Raw genomic sequence first — 18125 nt, forward strand, 5'->3', positions numbered from 1 at the left:
CCATAGCAAGTAACACACACACACACAAACACACACACACACACTGTACATCAAAGGTCAGCAGGCTTCCATTTCCCAGTGTAGTGTGTAGTGCACAGTCACCCCTTTGCTGTCCAACTTGAACTGTGTAGTAGTGTCGACATGCCTCAACCAAGCACAGAACCAGAGCGCACCGTCAGAGACGAGAGTTGCGGAGCGTTGCATCATGCCCACTCTCAGGACCGTTACCGAGGCTCGGAGCATCATTTCTTCCGGCGGCTCTGTGCTCTCTTTTGTCACAAGTGCGCATTTGTTTGAGCGAGGCTAACTCACTCTTGAGTGTTGTCTTTATTTATTTTTTTTTTGGTCACCACCGTCCAGCTGTGCGGAGCCACAAACACAGATATAAAATATTAAAAGTGACTCCGTTTCCTGTCGGTTAGTGACTGGGGCAAGACTTCGTCTTTTCAGCCTGAAGTCGGTTTCATCACTCGCCCCGGACGGGAGCTGCCAGTTCCAGAACACATCCGTTAGTTATGGTCTGGCTCTGCGGTAGCTGTGGTTGGTGCATGGGGGTTGAAAGAAAATCAGGTCTGGAGGTTTGGAGGGTGTGTTTAGAAAGTTCAGACTGAATGTAGAGGTAGAGATGCGGGTACAGTAGGTGTACACACACACACACACACACACACACACACACACACACACACACACACACAGGGCCAGAAGCACACCTGTGTACTGTCTTCTGTCCTGTTGTTGTCTATCCCAGTATACTGACTCTACAGTCTGTCCTCTGTCCCTTGGCTCTCTGTAGTGTCCTTGGCTTCGTCCACCCTGGGTCTGGCTGGACAGGTGGTCCACACCGAGACCACGGAGGTCACGCTTGTCAGCGACTCCATCATGGGCTTCGGAATCCAGCTGCAGGGCGGAGTCTTCGCCACGGAAACCCTGACCTCGCCACCGCTCATCGCATACATCGACCCCGACAGCCCCGCCGAGAGGTCAGTCTACTGCCCGCCTCATTCACCAGGACACACAAACAGGAACAACAGATGTCAAGGAAGGGCAGTTTTTGAAAACACTCTGGACTTTTGAGACTAACCAGTAAACTTTATGCTCAGTTCTGGCGGTCAGTAGTTGAGCTATTGAAGAAGCGGCATATGAGTAATGGTTAGACAGAGAGAGGGGCTTTTGGGGGGGTTGTTTTGGGTAGTCTAAAGTAGGGGTGTGCATGGATGATCAAATATCCTGATAAAGTGGGTGTTTTGGGTAGAATAAAGCAGTGTGTGTGGATGATATTCAGGTAGCTGTTTTATCATATCGGTACTTAAGTATAGTCTTAAAATAATGTGAGTGTGTGACTGAGTGATTGAGTGAGTGACTGAGTGACTGAGTGAGTAAGTGAGTACGTGTGTAAATAACAGTTTCATTTAATGTAATGTATGTCCGTGAAGGTTTTTATAGTCAGTTTTTTGTCTGAATATAATCTTTTGAAGTGAAATCAAAACATTTAAAACATCTTTTCAAGATGGCGTTTCTTTAGGCCATTTTATGTAAGTGCTGTGATACAATGTTCATTAACATTCCTGCACACATGTAATTAAAGGGAATGTTAAAAGACCACAGTGCAAATCAATCCGGTCCTCTGGTATTGTTTTCCCAAGAGGAGACACATACAGACTGAATAAACACACACTCCAAAATAGAGCCTCTATGTACTCCAACAGTTATGTCAGTCTTGGCAGAGGAACAATTCCCAATGGGTGCGTAGAATTGTCAGGCAAGAGAATGTGATTAATAAAGGACTGTGGCAGAGAGAGACTAACATTTCTGTCCTCTGGTGATGAGGATGTCATGGTCGACAGTACCAAAGGCAGAGCGAAGATCCAAAAGAACTGTCACAGAACAGAGGCCTGACTGCCAAACTTTGTTCCGAGATCACGCACACATGTTTTTTTTTTGTTGTTGTTTTTTTTTTCATGAGCACATTCGGCAGTGCTGTGATATCAACAAAAGCCAAACTGGAATTTTTCAGTGGGGGAAAACTGTAACAGTGCACACAATGGATATGAAGATGACTGTTGGAGGATCTGGGTTGTGTCTTCATGAGGGGAGAGATTACAGTAGAGCTACAAGTACTGTAACTGCCTCAATACTGGTCAATTAGGAAAAAGTTTCAGTCTTAGACACAAAATTGCCAAACAGTGTGGTGTCACATTTATAATAATTTAGCCATGTGTTCATTGAAAAAATAAGAAGTTAGATCATGTACAATATTCATTGAAGTGATTGATGTTTGTTGTTTACATTTTGGCAGTGTAATGTTTTGCTCCACTCTCATCTCTGTGTTTTTTTCCTGTGTACATGTAAGGGATAATGTATAGAACGCCGGTCATTATGGGGAAAATAAGTCCCGACAGGGCGAACCAGACCCCGACGCACCAGCGCTTATTATACGGCTACTTGCCAAAACGAAAAAATAAACTCCATGATATGTCTCTTTACACTTATTTGTTACCGTTTAAAATTCGTGGCTTTTGCTGAGAAACAAATAGTTATAACCACACGCTGAACTTGAATCAAACATTCTTTAGAACACAGCTGATCAACCGTCTGCTTTCACTTTTGAATGAAATTCCAAAGCGCAAACTCGCAGCCATTGACAGCGGTCATTCTTGTTTTCAGAGGTCCTTTCCCAAGAAATATTGACCGCTAGAACTTTCGGAAATCCCATTCAAGTCAATGTAGCATTCTACTTGCATTGTGAAGAGCCGTATAATAAGTTTGGGATAATCAGTCAGTCAAGTGAATTAACATATCCCCAATACATTGCATGAAGTTCCCAGAAACTTCATATGTGAGGTATTATTACTTACGCAAAAGTTATTTGATTTAAATGTACTTGTGTTTGGAGGGAAATGTTATTCCATCTGTGTCAGGAGGGCCTGTTTATTTTCACTGGGATGATGAGTCATGCATTGAAGCTCAGTCCAAGAGCTTGTGGCAAGACAGAGAGTGTTTACAGAGATCCCCAGGGTGTGTGTGTGTGTGTGTGTGTGTGTGTGTGTGTGTGTGTGTGTGTGTGTTGTACGACTCCTGTAGATGAATGATTTCAGATATTTAACAGTGTCAGTTATCTTACATTGCTTATCCTTGGGGACAGGCATTTTTTCCTTCCAGGGCATCTGACACACACAAACACATACTGTATGATTCAGATATGGTATCTGTAGGGCAAATCTCTCCTGTTGCGGTGTCTGAACATTTAATCTATAATCTTAATAATCTGATTATATCCCCCACACACCCCTCCGCACCCCGACACCCTCCCTCGTCTCTCCCTCTGTGATCGCTGCACTCATCCCTCTGTTTACCTCAGTTACCACACACACTCATCTTTGTTCCTGTTTTCATGCTGAAAAGGGAGGATGGATTTGAACACAGTTATTCCGCTCTATTAAAATGAAGGTGTGTGTGTGTGTGTGTGTGTGTGTGTGTGTGTGTGTGTGTGTGTCTCTGTGTGTGAGAGAGAGCGTATGTTTGTGCAAGTGTGTTTTTATGTCTGTGAGTGTTGTCTGTGTGTATGTGTTTGCAAAGATTAGCCATCCAACATGATAGGCGTTAGACTATGTTGGCTGTAATTGCTTTCTCTGATACCATCTTGGCATGTCTCCCAGTGAAGTAATTGTGTGTAATGGCTATGTGATTTATAACCAGTCTGCTCTCAGGGTAATTATGGGATGGCACAAAAAGTCAAGGCTATAAGTCCAGTCATAGATGGCACCCACCTCTTACTCAGATCTGCAGTCTGATAGTATATAGATCTGCAGTCTGATGTTATATAGATATTCAGTCTGATAGTAGTTCTTCAGTCTGATATTATATAGATCTTCAATCTGATAGTGTATAGTTCTTCAGTCTGATATTATATAGATCTTCAGTCTGATAGTAAATTGATCTGCAGTCTGATATTATATAGATCTTCAGTTGGAAATGCACTGAAATGTTAGCAGGTCTTGTTGTTATGTCTTGTTGTTGGTATGTCTTGTTGTTGTTAGATAGATAGATAGATAGATAGATAGATAGATAGATAGATAGATAGATAGATAGATAGATAGATAGATACTTTATTGATCCCCAGGGGAAATTCAAGAGTTATGTCTTGTTGTTGGAATGTCTTGTTGTTGGAATGTCTTGTTGTTGGTATGTCTTGTTGTTGGTATGTCTTGTTGTTGGTATGTCGTCTTGTTGATATGTCTTGTTGTTGGTATGTCTTGTTGGTATGTCTTTGTTGGTATATATTTTTGTTGGTAGTAGGTCTTATTTTTGGTATGTCTTGTTGTTGGTATATGTAGTATATAAGTATATATATACTATATATACCAACAACACCTACCTATATATACCTACAATACCTACCTATTTTTGGTATGTCTTGTTGTTGGTATGTCTTGTTGTTGGTATTGGTATGTCTTTTTGTTGGTATGTCTTTTTGTTGGTGTGTCTTGTTGGTATGTCTTGCGGTTGCCATGTCTTGATGCTGTGTCCATGTTCACCACTGTTTTCCGCTGACCAAGTGATACCAGTCAGATTGAAATCTGCCCCGTCCTTGTAATGTTTGTTGTGCTCAGGCCGTCTTGCAGACAGATGAGTTTGTGAATGGGCTTCATCCCTGATGAGCTTTCTGTTATATGCAGCACCAGTGCTGCACCAATGCAAACAAGTACAGACGGGTTTTAATCCAAGGTCTCTGTGTGTGTGTGTGTGTGCGTGTGTGTGTGTGTGTGTGTGTGTGTGTGTGTGTGTGTGTACAGACGTGTTTTAGTCCAAGGTGTGTGTGTGTGTGTGTGTGTGTACAGACGTGTTTTAGTCCAAGGTGAGTGTGTGTGTGTGTACAGACGTGTTTTAGTCCAAGGTCTGTGTGTGTGAGTGGGAGAAAGAGAGCTGCAGAATGCTAATACTATTTTTATTAGAACGTTTCCCTATGTGTCCATCTATCTGTGTGTGAATGTGCATTATTGCATGTTTGTTTGCATTTTTATGTTTGTGCGTCTGTGTTTGTGTTTGTGTTTGTGTGTGTCTGTGTCTGTGTGTGTGTGTGTGTGTGTGTGTGTGTGTGTGTGTGTGTGTGTGAGAGAGAGAGAGAGTGAGACAGATAGGATATAAATGAGCTGGAGACATGTCTGCTCCTCGTCGGTGCCCTCCGAGGGTTGCCCTCTGATGCCAGCTGGGTGAGCTCAAACAACTGGCACCTGGGCACCAGACGCGTGTCAGACCCTCCACCATGCCGCAGGCAGCACCCTGCCCTGTGCCCACTCACAGCAGCCAGCCTGTGTGTGTGTGTGTGTGTGTGTGTGTGTGTGAGAGTGAGTGAGTGTGTGTCTGTGCTTGAGTGAGTGTGTGTGTGTAAGAGAGAGAGAGAGAGAGAAGGGGAGGGAGGGAGATGTTCTGTATGTGTATGTGAATGAGTGAGAATATTTTGTGCATGAGTGCGTTAGTGTGTCCGTGTATGTAAGGGATGCAGCAGTAAAATGTGCTTGGTCAGTTCTGGTTTCAGTATCTTTTTTTAATTAAAAACAAAATTATGATACTACCTTTGAGCTATTAGGCGTTTTTGGTGCAGCTTTGGTAGTTCATCTGTCTGTAAGCATGACGATGCAAAAAGCAGTGAATGTACTGATAGGCTGCATCGTGTTCTGTGAATGCTGATAGGCTGCATCGTGTTCTGTGAAAGTCCACAACGTGCATGCAGTTTGTGGTGCAATAGCCACATTTTCTAAATACAAAATGACAGCTTTTATGTTTTACCTCGGTTCACGTCTGTGTATCAAACTGTAGGGGGCATACCATTTAGTTTGAGAATGTACCATGTATACCCAGATAACAATATCAGATTTACAGATAACGGATGACTGGTAGCAAACCGCCACATCTGCCCCCAGTGGGCCGACAACAGTAGTCCACCAGCCTCTTGCTATCTGGGTTGTGTGTGTGTGTGTGTACTTGTATGTATAGGAGGGTGTGGCAATTGATGTATTTCTATCTTTAGGCCATTTGCATGTCCGTGGATTGTTTGCGGCTTCAGGAGAAATTGTTTCCTGGGGTTCCCTGCCATCTCATTTAATTAATCATTTAATTGGTTGTTTGTCAGTTCTATTTTAGTTGGTCCCTGAATATTCAAGCAGTTAGCACATACTGTAAATATCTGTCCGTTTGTGTATGTGTGTAGCCAATTGTATGTATATATGTATGTGTGCATGTCTGTGTGTATGTGTGTGTGGCTTTGTAATAAGTGTGTATGATTTGCTGTGGAGGGAGTCCACATGAAAGACATCCTTCCCTTGAGTTTGTGTGTCTGATTAATCTTCGTTAGGCAGCAATCTGGACGGCGGGTTCACAGCCCCAAATGTCCTTTGTTGTTTGTGCTGTCGGAAAAGGCACGCGACGTGTTAATGAAAGTTCATCATGTCTTATCTTAGCGGTGGCTCCCTGCAGCGCTAAAGGCCTCCCACAAACTCCTGCCGACAAACACAAGGCATCCTCATAAGGCCATGTAAACAGCTCATTAATTTACCAAGGACAAGTGTGTGTGTGTGTGTGTGTGTGTGTGTGTGTGTGTGTGTGTGCATGTGTGTGTGTGTGTGTGTGTGTGTGTGTGTGTGTGTGTGTGTGTGTGTGTGTGTGTTTGTGTGGGGGTGTGTGTGTGGCCTGATGAGAAGATGGGCTTTTGGCACATTTTTTACTGGCTTGCTAATAATGTGTTTATTTTGTGGCCTTCTACAGAACAGAATAAGATAAAGAACCACCATAGAGTGCAATGCGTGTAAATTACATTAATACACAGGATTAGGTGTTATAATCCCTTGTGCCAAAATCGTAGTTAAAAACACATTCAGAAGCCCCTGCCCAAATTAACTTAAAAAAGCACACTAACCACCAATCTGCCAACCAATGGTCACAAACACAAGACAAATGGCCCATCTAACAGCAGTATACAGTATGCAGCATGTCATTGGGGTTATCAAGTGGGCACCCTCATTCACCGATGTTTCTTTAAGTTAGGCCCACAACACCTCATGAAGGCTTAACAGTGAAACCAGCGTCCTGGAGACACTCCCCTCCATGCTGCCACCATATTACCACATTGAAATACCCAATATATATCCAAAACACTCTTAACCAACCTAGGTTGGAGTTAGTTAGAGTTAGATGGTCTAAATTAGAGTGTATACATGCATGTGCATTGTATTATGTCGTGGGTATAGCGTATACATTGTAATACAATTTGAAATCAAATTATGATGCGATTTGAAATCAAATCATGATGCAGTTTGTGAATTGCAATAAAATGCAAGTTAAATTGAACATTTTGAATGACCTTGTGGGGGTGACCTTTGCATTTGAACGTTGACTTTTGTGTGCAGGTGCGGCATCCTGCAGATCGGAGATCGTATCCTGTCGATCAACGGCATCCCGACCGAGGACAGCACGCTGGAGGAGGCCAACCAGCTGCTGAGGGACTCCAGCATCACCAACAAGGTCACCCTGGAGATTGAGTTCGACGTAGCAGGTATGGTGTGGGTATGGTGTGGGGGTATGGTGTGGGGGTTAGTGTGTGGGTGGTGTGGGGGTATGGTGTGGGGGGTGAGTGTGTGGGTATGGTGTGGGGGTATGGTGTGGGGGTGAGTGTGTGGGTATGGTGTGGGGGTATGGTGTGGGGGTGAGTGTGTGGGTATGGTGTGGGGGTATGGTGTGGGGGTATGGTGTGGGGGTGAGTGTGTGGGTATGGTGTGGGGGGGTATGGTGTGGGGGTATGGTGTGGGGGTATGGTGTGGGTATGGTGTGGGGGTATGGTGTGGGGGTATGGTGTGGGTATGGTGTGGGGGTATGGTGTGGGGGTATGGTGTGGGGGTATGGTGTGTGGGTATGGTGTGGGGGTGAGTGTGGGGGTATGGTGTGGGGGTATGGTGTGGGGGGTATGGTGTGGGGGTATGGTGTGGGGGGTATGGTGTGGGGGTATGGTGTGGGGGTGAGTGTGTGGGGGTATGGTGTGGGGGGTATGGTGTGGGGGTATGGTGTGGGGGGGTATGGTGTGGGGTGGGTGGGGTATGGTGTGTGGGTTATGGTGTGGGGGTATGGTGTGGGGGTATGGTGTGTGGGTGTATGGTGTGGGGTTATGGTGTGGGGGTAGTGTGTGGGGGGTATGGTGTGGGGGTATGGTGTGGGGGTGTGGTGTGGGGGTGTGGTGTGGGGGGTGATGTGTGTGGGGGTATGGTGTGGGGTATGGTGTGGGGGTATGGTGTGGGTATGGTGTGGGGGTGAGTGTGTGGGGGTATGGTGTGGGGGTATGGTGTGGGTATGGTGTGTGGGGGGTGAGGTGTGTGGGGGTATGGTGTGGGGGTATGGTGTGGGGGTAGTGTGTGGGGGGTGTGGGGTATGGTGTGTGGGTATGGTGTGGGGGTATGGTGTGGGTATGGTGTGGGGGTATGGTGTGGGGGTATGGGGGTGTGGGGGGTATGGTGGGGGTGAGTGTGGGGGTGTGAGGGAGAGAGAGAAAGAAAGAAACGTGCACAGGCAGACTAAAGATGTAAGATTATACTTAATCAGATGACCAAGGTCGATATGACTTCTGAAAGAGGGACTGCGTGTGTGTGTGTGTGTGTGTTTGTGTGTGTGTGTGTGTGTGTGAGTCAGGGAATGGAGGGTGCAAACTCATTGAGGATATTCAGTTTTGTCTGACAGTCACAGTGGGCATGTTTGTCAGAAAGAAGCAAGATTATACTTCAATACAGAGAAGACCAAGGTTAGTTGGTCTCGCATGTGCGCAGCAGCGCAGGGGTCAAAAACTCATGCATTATACTCATGCATTATAGTTAAGCAGGTGCAGATCAAGGTTGCATTGACTGCTGCTGCAGACTGTGTGTGTGTGGGGGGGTGCCCGGCTTTGCATTCAGCAACCCAGAGCTGCTTAAATTAACCTAGACTCAACATCACACACACACACACACATACACACATACAGTACATACATACATACATACATACTGTGCACACACATACACACAAAATGCACTAAATATCCTAAAATCTTGCTCTCTACACGAATACACATACCCATACTGACACACTGACACACACACACACACACACACCAGCCAGATGAGCCTCATATTTCTAACAGATTTACCAATTTCATTTTTAATTGGAGAATTCATAATTTATTTTTACTTTACCAGCTGTAGTGTGGTTGAATGCACTATCAAAAAACATGATTAATGAACATTCATAAAATTTGAGATGGCTGGTTTTACAAATGAATTCTTCAGTTTCAATTTACCATGCCCAAGCACTCCAATAAAGTGTTGGCATGTGTGTGTGTGTGTGGGCTCGTATCTTCCTTTGAGTATGTCTCTGGTGTATGTATGTGTGTGTGTGTGTGTGTGTGTGTGTCACGTACAGTATCTTCATTTGCGGATGTCTCTGACTGCATCTCAGTTTGTTAGTTATTACTTCTGTGTGCCCCCATGCTTCGCATAAAGCGCATTCACTATACTGTCTCCACACACACACACACACACACACACACACACACACACACACACACACACTCACACACTCACACACTTGGTTCCTGCCCGATGTCAGCATTGTGGGGCTGCGCTAACAGCTTTGCTCCCGCTTTCACTCTGTAATTACCCGACACTAGAGGATTGCACTGTGGCCAGACCCACTCCCTGACATTTTAATTATGAGTACAGACACAGCAGCACCGCACTCTATTACACACACATACACACACACATACACTTACACACAGAGATACACACACATACACACACACATACTAGCAGAAGGGCCTCTGTGGTCATTTGGTTGTCATTTGTATCTCCTGGAGTTTATTCTGCAGATCTTATCATTGCGCCGTTATTAATAATAGCCGTGTGTCCTGTGCCAATTTACGGCAGATGATTACAGATGATTCTGCCAGATGTTTCTCAGGATATTATGAAGTGGCACTTAGCGCCACATCCCTGCTGAAACAAACAGCTAGAAACCAGCTTATGCTGGTAGCTGGTTTTAGCTGGTCTTTGCTGGTTTTCTTCTAGCTATTGCTGGTCTTTGCTGGTGTAGCTGGTTGGGCCACCAGCTGGATATGCTGGTGTGACCATCTAAAGAAGCTGGTCATGCTGGTGTGACCAGCCTGTCTTGTGGGATACAGCTGCTGCAAGATGGTCATGCTGGTGACCAGCCTGTCAAGCTGGTCATGCTGGTTTGTTAGAATGACCAACATAAGCTGGCATGGCCTGTTAAACCAGCACTATAGACCAGCAACACCAGCTTAATGACCATCATAAGCTGGGAAAACAAGCTGAAGGTATGTTTTCGCAAGAGTTCTGCTGGTCTAGCAGGTCAACCATCATAGGGTGGTCAAACAAGCTGGTTAACAAGCTGGTCAGGTCAACCAGCAAACCACCTTTAGCTGGTCAGGGTGTTTTTTTCAGCAGGGATGTGACAGTGTAGAGTGCAGCTACAGCACGACGCCAGTGTGAAATGTAGTGTGAAGGTAGACGTTTCTGAGAAGTGCAAATTGGAAATTGGAATTTGATATTTAATGTGTTTCAATTCTCCTGTGGTCGGGTAGGTGTTGACAGCTAATTTTCTGGTGGCTGTTTATTGATGATTTTTTGTGTGTGTGGCATTCCAGTAACACTTCAGTAAACGCTGTTGTCTGCTGCATAATTATTTAGCCAGTGTTGATAGTGGAGCTCTCTCATGGTCTACTACACACAATTGATGATGTCAAAAGATAAGGATGTGTTTTTATACCTTCCCCCATAGACTGTATATATAGTTCTATATATACAGTCTATGCCTTCCCCTTAGTTTTGCGCGTTCACGTGAGAGGAAGGGCTATCCTTATTCTCTTTTGGATCAAGGGGTAGGGCTAAGGGGAAGGGGTAGATACCCCTTAAAACCAAGCATTTTCGCGAGCTTACTTGAAATCGAGGGGTAAGAGAAATACCCAGCATACACCGCTCACACCGGAAAAACAAGCACACCTAGAGATTCGTTGACATGAAATGTTGGCATTAATAAGGATTATAAAATTAAAATGCTAATTGTTTTATGTTGCATTCAATCATGTGATCATATATTAAAGGTCCTGTTCTTCATGAGGAAGTTTTCAAAAATCGCTGTTTTGTGAATGTTAACAGCACATCATTATTTGCGCGAATGTCTCGCAAGTAGCGATTGCTTCTGATGTTAAGTAACAACCATTTGGATAATATTGTAAAATATTGAAGGAGTTGTGGGATGTTTACATAGCAAACTGCGTGTTTATGTTGTCCCCGTGCGAACATAGGCACGTTCTGCTGTTGTTGAAATAACTCCTGAACGGTTTTATTGAGAGCTGAAAATGCAATGAGAGCCTATTTGACAGAAGACAGGTTGCTAGTGACAAAATATTAGCTGTCAGTGTGGTACTATCTCTGTAAATTACGTTTAATTCAAGTGTTTCAATCATCCCACCTCTCCCTTATGGTTGGCTAGTGGTATCTCATTTCCAAGGGGAATATTTTCACCCCTATGTCTTGCCACTCGGTTTCGAGGGACAAGGGCTAGGGGTAAGATGAAGGGATAGGGGAAGGGGAAGGGGTGAAACAGAGAAATGAGATTGGCCCTTGGACCCCTGCCATAATGATGTGTGTGTGTGTGTGTGTGTGTGTGTGTGAGACGTGCATACGTGCGTATGTGCGTGTGTGCGCGCGCCTGTATTTAAAAGTAATGAGTGTGTCCTGTGGCTCTGCTGGGAGTAGTGAGTTATTGAGTGATCATTTGAAGAGCTCAGCCTCTAATGCCAAACTGCGAGCCATCTGGGAGCAGTTGATCTGAGCGCACACACACACACACACACACACACACACACACACACACACACACACACACACACACAACCACCGAGGGACAGTCTGTTCTCCCGGATATAGATCTTCTCTGTCAGTAGCCGTCTCTCTCAGCTGGAGGAGGACTTTGTGAAGACTTTCAGATCCAATTAAATCAGGGTCAGGTATAGGCAGCTCTGTCCAGGTGTTTTCATGTACCGACTGAAGGTTTTAGATTCAGACCACCAGCCAACTTCCTCCTCTTCCTCCTCTCTCTCTTCATCCTCCTCCCCCTCCTCCTCTTCCTCCCTCCTCCTCCTCCTCCTCTCTCCTCCTCTCTCCTCCTCATCCTCCTCCTCTTCATCCTCCTCCTCCTCTCTCCTCCTCATCCTCCTCCTCTTCCTCTTCATCTTCCTCCTCCTCCTCCTCCTCCTCCTCCTCCTCCTCCTGCACAGTAAGACAAATGGGTCCAGTGGAAAAGTGTGTTGTGAATGTCAATAGATATATCAAACATGATGTTTGTTTCTCCTCTCATCCTCCCTCTCGCTCTCTTTCTCTGTCATGTTCCCTCTTTCTCACGGCCTCTTTTTCATCTCCTACAGAGTCTGTCATCCCCAGCAGTGGAACGTTCCACGTCAAACTACCCAAGAAGCCTGGGGTGGAGCTGGGCATCACTATCAGTTGTAAGTGTTCCAACACGCACACACACACAACACACGCACACACACACACACACACACACACACACACACACACACACACACACACACACACACACACACACACACACACACACACACACACACACACACACACTTAAAGGCAAAAGTTACTGTATGGATGCACTTTTCTGCATTTTTTGCTCTACCTGTCTCCCATGGTTTTTCATCGGGCGTTTTTGGACAGCTCATTTCTAGGAACCGCCCACTGGAGATGCTACCCCTAGAACTGCCCCAGGGAGGGGCTACCCCTAGAACTGTCCCAGGGAGTGGCTACCCCTAGAACTGTCCCAGGGAGGGGCTACCCCTAGAACTGCCCACTGAAGAGGCTACCCCTAGAACTGCCCCAGAGCTTTTTTTGTTTACATTCGCAGTGCCAGTAGGAACACCGGGGTGCTGCACATACATTAATGGAACACTGCCTGATGGTGGACCAAAACTTTGTACAACTAAAGTGGCCGCTTGTTGTTGTTTCAGGTAGTGAGCATACGTAGCCTATCTTATTTCACTGAGCATACGTAGCCTATCTTATTTCACTGAGCATACGTAGCCTACCTTATATTAGGGGCAGCCATGGCCTACTGGTTAGCGCTTCCGACCTGTAACCGGAACTGTGCTGAGTGTGTTTCACTAATTCACGGATTGGGATAAATGCAGAGACCAAACTTCTCTCACGGGATCAAAAGAGTATATATACTTATACTTATTTCAGTGAGCATACGTAGCCTATCTTATTTCAGTGGAAAAAACAGCCTGCTCACGTCTTTCCAAGTGATAGCAGTTTTTCTTCAGGCAGATTATCAAATTGACATTGACAAATTGATCAAATTGACAAGGTAGCAGCATTTTTATTACATAATAATGATAATAATAATAATAATAGGGCTGTCAAAATTACTGATTAATTTCAATTAATTAATTTTATAAAAAATAACTGATTAAAAAAAATTAGTGCAGATTAATCGATTCTGTATGACCTTTGACCCCGAGTTCTAGTCAGTAAAAATTAAGCTGTAAAATGAAGGAGAGAGAAGAAAATGTGCTGCCTGGATCATTGATTGGAACATTTACTTTTAAAACGACCTGATGTTGATAAAAAATAAAGTGTTGAAAGTCCTCTGTAATGTCTGCAGCAAGTGTTGACATTGAGGGGAGTGATAATTTATTTTCATTGTGTCCCCTAGGTCATATCTGTGGCCAGAAATGCCTTGTATGTGAAAAAAAAAACTTCTTCCCAAAGCACTTTTGAATTTATTTCCTCAGCATAGTAGGTCATATCATAGATTATTATGGCAATTATTTGAAGAGTGAAAATAATAATAAAAGAGTTTTTGAAGTTAATGTCACAAATGCTGATTATTCAATGATTGATTCATTTGAATTTAAATATTTAAAATACTTTCACAGCAAAAATTATAAATGCGATTAATTTAAATTAATCACAGTGTATGTAATTCATTTGATTAATTATTTTAATCGATTAGCCCTAAATAATAATAATAATAATAATAATAATAATAATAATAATTAGTTTATTTTATATAGTGCCTTTCTCAAACCCAAGGTCACTTTACATTGTAGAAGGAAAACATAACAACAGACAAACAATAACAATACAATAACAAGACAAGCTATGTGTATAGAGCTATACTGTAGATGTGTTGGGTGTAGAGGAGAAATTATCATTAAACAAAAAGGTCTTGAGATGTGCTTTGAAGAAGGGAAGAGATGGACTGTCACGAAGAGGTTGGGGGAGGGAGTTCCAGAGTTTGAGGGCCAAGGCACTCAAGGACCTGCCACCCAGTGTGGAAAGTCTGTTGCGGGGATAACTAAGAGGTACATGAGCATAAAGTGATGAAATGAATGACATAAAGAGCCATATCGACTGACAAGATAATGTTACACAATTTCATACAAATAGTAGGCTATTGCACAGTTGCCGTAAAACAATTTGTGATTCTCTGTGTGGGAAGAGGAGCAAAGTTGTAAGGCTGGTTTTCCGGAGATGTTGCAAGTCACTCTCCCTATTTCGGAGGGTTAGTTTACCATCAAGATGAAAGTATTCAGGTGAAAATGTTGGATAGGATGCCTTTAGGAAATGTTTCTGCTGCCTTGGCACTATTGTGCCTGACCAATCAACTTGGATACCAGTCAAGGTTTCCTTGTGTAGGAGCTGAAGTAGTTAGGAACCACAGTTACAGGAACTAAATTCCCCCCGTTCTACGCAGTGTGAACACGCAAAAAGTATTAGTTGAAGAACTACAAAAAAAAATAGGGACCATAAAATGTTCCTCTGGCGCAAAAATATCCCCCTGAGGGAAATAACACACACACACACACACGTGTGTTTGTGTGTGTGTGTGCGCTCGTGTGTGTGTGTGTGTGTGTGTGTGTGTGTGTGTGTGTGTGTGTGTGTGTGTGTGTGTGTGTGTGTGTGTGTGTGTGTGTGTGCGCGCGCGCGGGCCTCGAGTGGCTTGCCCGTCATTGGTGGGGAGATTGATGACCCAGTGTGTCATATGAGCTGTGATGGCTCCAGCCCGATCTGTCCTCCAAGGGGACATTGGTCACACCACCACTCCCACAGACACACACATATGCACAAACACAACCTCAAGCAAATGCACACACACCATCTCACATACAAAGATGTTCACCCTCACATGTACGCACACGCGCACACACACACACGTGTGCGCATGCGCGCACGCGCATACACATACATCTTTACACACTGACACATGTAATCCTCCTCTTCCTCCCCTAATGGCAACCTCAAGCAAATGTACAAAGATGTGTGTGTGTGTGTGCGTGTCTTGCAAGACGCATACACATACATCTTTACAAGTGGCCTCGAGTGGCTTGCCCGTCATTGGTGGGGAGATTGATGACCCAGTGTGTCATATGAGCTGTGATGGCTCCAGCCCGATCTGTCCTCCAAGGGGACATTGGTCACACCACCACTCCCACAGACACACACATACACACACACATATGCACAAACACAACCTCAAGCAAATGCACACACACCATCTCACATACAAAGATGTTCACCCTCACATGTACGCACACGCGCACACACGCGCACGCGCATACACATACATCTTTACACACTGACACATGTAATCCTCCTCTTCCTCCCCCTAAGGCGTGTGTGTGTGTGTGTGTGTGTGTGTGTGTGTGTGTGCGCGCGCATGCATGCGTGTGTGTAAGATGTATGGTGGCGGGCCAATGCAGACACAGATTTATCCCAGTGTCTCCCAGCACCCGCTTATGGCTGACATTAAAGGTTTACTGCAGCTCTGGAACCCCATCACAAAGACAGAGGAGACGGAAGAAGGGAAGAGAGGAATGGAGAGAAGAAGAGAGAGGGATTGGGAGTGGAATGAGAGAGAAAGAGAGAGATCAGGATTACAATATTCTTGGAACTTTTTCAAAATGAACCGAGGGGAAACTGAAGACAAAGAGAGAAAGAGAGAGAGCAGGAGTAGGGAAACTGAAGACAAAGAGAGAAAGAGAGAGAGCAGGAGTAGGAGCAAAAGAGAGAGAAAGAGAGAGCGAAGGAGAGAAGAACGTAGCAAATGAAAGAGTTGGAGCAGGATTTCAGTATTCAAGAAGCTTTATCAAAATGAACACAGCCAAGGCAAAAAGATAGAGACAAAGAGAGACAGAAGGACAGAGGAGAAGGAAGAGACAGAGGGGAGAGAGAGTGATGTAGTGGGAGAGAGAGGAGAGAGAGAGTAATGGAACATTTAAAACGACTAAAAGGGGGGCCCCTTACATAAGACTGAGTGGCCTCTCTGTGTCTGTGTCTGTCTCCCCCTGCGAGGACGTCATCAGAGCCCCGAGCGTCATCACACTGTGTGAGTGTTTGAAGAGAGGAAAAGAGGGAAGGATGGAGGGAAAGAGAGAGACCAGAGAAAAGAAGCAGAGCGAGAGAGAAAAGAAGGGGAAAGAGAGAGAGAGAGAGAGTGTGACTACCATCAGGAGGGAAGGGGAGCAGAACCCCGCATGGTCAAACACAGAAAAGAGATTGTTTGAACGGGCTAATTTTGAGGCGCAGCAGCCCTCAATTCCTCTTCATCTCGATAGAACTGCAGAAGCAGCAGGGGATAAGCGTTGTTAAAAATGAGGTGCCATTATGAGTGCGAGTGTGTCTCTGAGTGTGAGTGTATGTCTGTGTGTATATGTCTGTGTGTGCATGTGTGTGTGTGTACTGTGTGTGTGTGTGTGTGTGTCTGAGTGGAAGTGTGTGTCTGAGTGTGTGTGCATGTGTGTGTTAGAGTCCCAAGTGTGTATAATGGCAGTGGGCTTTAATAAATACCACTGACACACTCATTTAAACACAGTAGGGGGGGATGGGGAAGATCATGGTCTCTAAGATATGTTGGCTTTGTTTTCATTTTAACCTATTTCTCTCAACTGGTACATCAGATCTGTGGTTTATTTAGTGCCGATCCCGAGGATAAAGTCACTTCAACACAATGTTTTCTGGGTAATCACTTTGAAAATCCTGGTTTGAGGGTTTTGCAGTGTTAGGTTTTCCAGGTGGGTATTGTTTAGGAGTGGTATCTCCTTGGATGACCTTGCCAAAGCCCTTGAGCATAATTATTTTATGCAAATACCATATACCCTTACACACACACACACACACACACACACACACACACACACACACACACATACACATACACATACACATACACACACACACACACACACACATACACATACACATACACACACACACACACACACACACACACACAATAATAATAATAATAATAATAATGATAATGATAGTAATAAGCTTTTTTGTATAGCACCTTTAATACACAGAATGCAGCTCAAAGTGCTTTACATTTGGAGTGATTAACCGGTAATAGAGAGAAAAGAAAGATAAGTTGTAATAATACAAACAAACAAACAAGCAAATCAGTAAATAAAACATCTGAGATTTAAAATTAAGAAAAATTAGATTTCACAAGAGATAGATACAACAACACATACATTACAATTAATGCAGTGACAATAGGAAGACCCTGCAGCAGTAAATAGCAGCAGTAAAATGTGAATTGATGTGAAGAAGGTTACAAGATAAATGTGAGTTAACTAAAAGTTCTCATATACAGGTATGTTTTCAGGTCTTTTTTTAAAGATGTTTACAGAATTTGCCTGGATGGATAAAAGCAGATTATAAAAGGAGCACTTTGGGCACAATTATAAGATTTGCATTGGAAAATCTAAGGTTCCTTTGTGGTTGATAGGATATTAAAAGCTCAGACCATATATAATATTTTTTATTGTAAGTCATTAACAGAACCTTAAAATCAATTCTATAGGAAACTCACACACACACACACACACGTACACGTACACATGCACACACACACACACACACACACACACACACACACACACACACACACGTACACACGTACACATGCACACACACACACGTACACATGCACACACACCATTTCTTTCTTTTATTCTCTTTAGGCATTAAACAGATTCCTTGTCTGGCAGCAGTATGTGTCTCAAT

General features: G+C 44.1%; 1 protein-coding gene across 1 annotated transcript in view; it reads left to right on the top strand.

The window, feature by feature from the left end:
* The window catches only part of grip1 (glutamate receptor interacting protein 1), a 202887-nt gene that overhangs the window by 149445 nt on the left and 35317 nt on the right, over positions 1 to 18125 (top strand). The window contains exons 12-14 of the mRNA XM_048235680.1: positions 794 to 980; positions 7404 to 7549; positions 12467 to 12547. Coding sequence (XP_048091637.1) covers positions 794 to 980; positions 7404 to 7549; positions 12467 to 12547 — 414 coding nt within the window. The remainder of the gene's footprint in view (positions 1 to 793; positions 981 to 7403; positions 7550 to 12466; positions 12548 to 18125) is intronic.

The sequence above is a fragment of the Alosa alosa genome, chromosome 23 (genome assembly GCF_017589495.1).
Source record: "Alosa alosa isolate M-15738 ecotype Scorff River chromosome 23, AALO_Geno_1.1, whole genome shotgun sequence".
In the NCBI taxonomy this organism is placed as follows: domain Eukaryota; kingdom Metazoa; phylum Chordata; class Actinopteri; order Clupeiformes; family Clupeidae; genus Alosa; species Alosa alosa.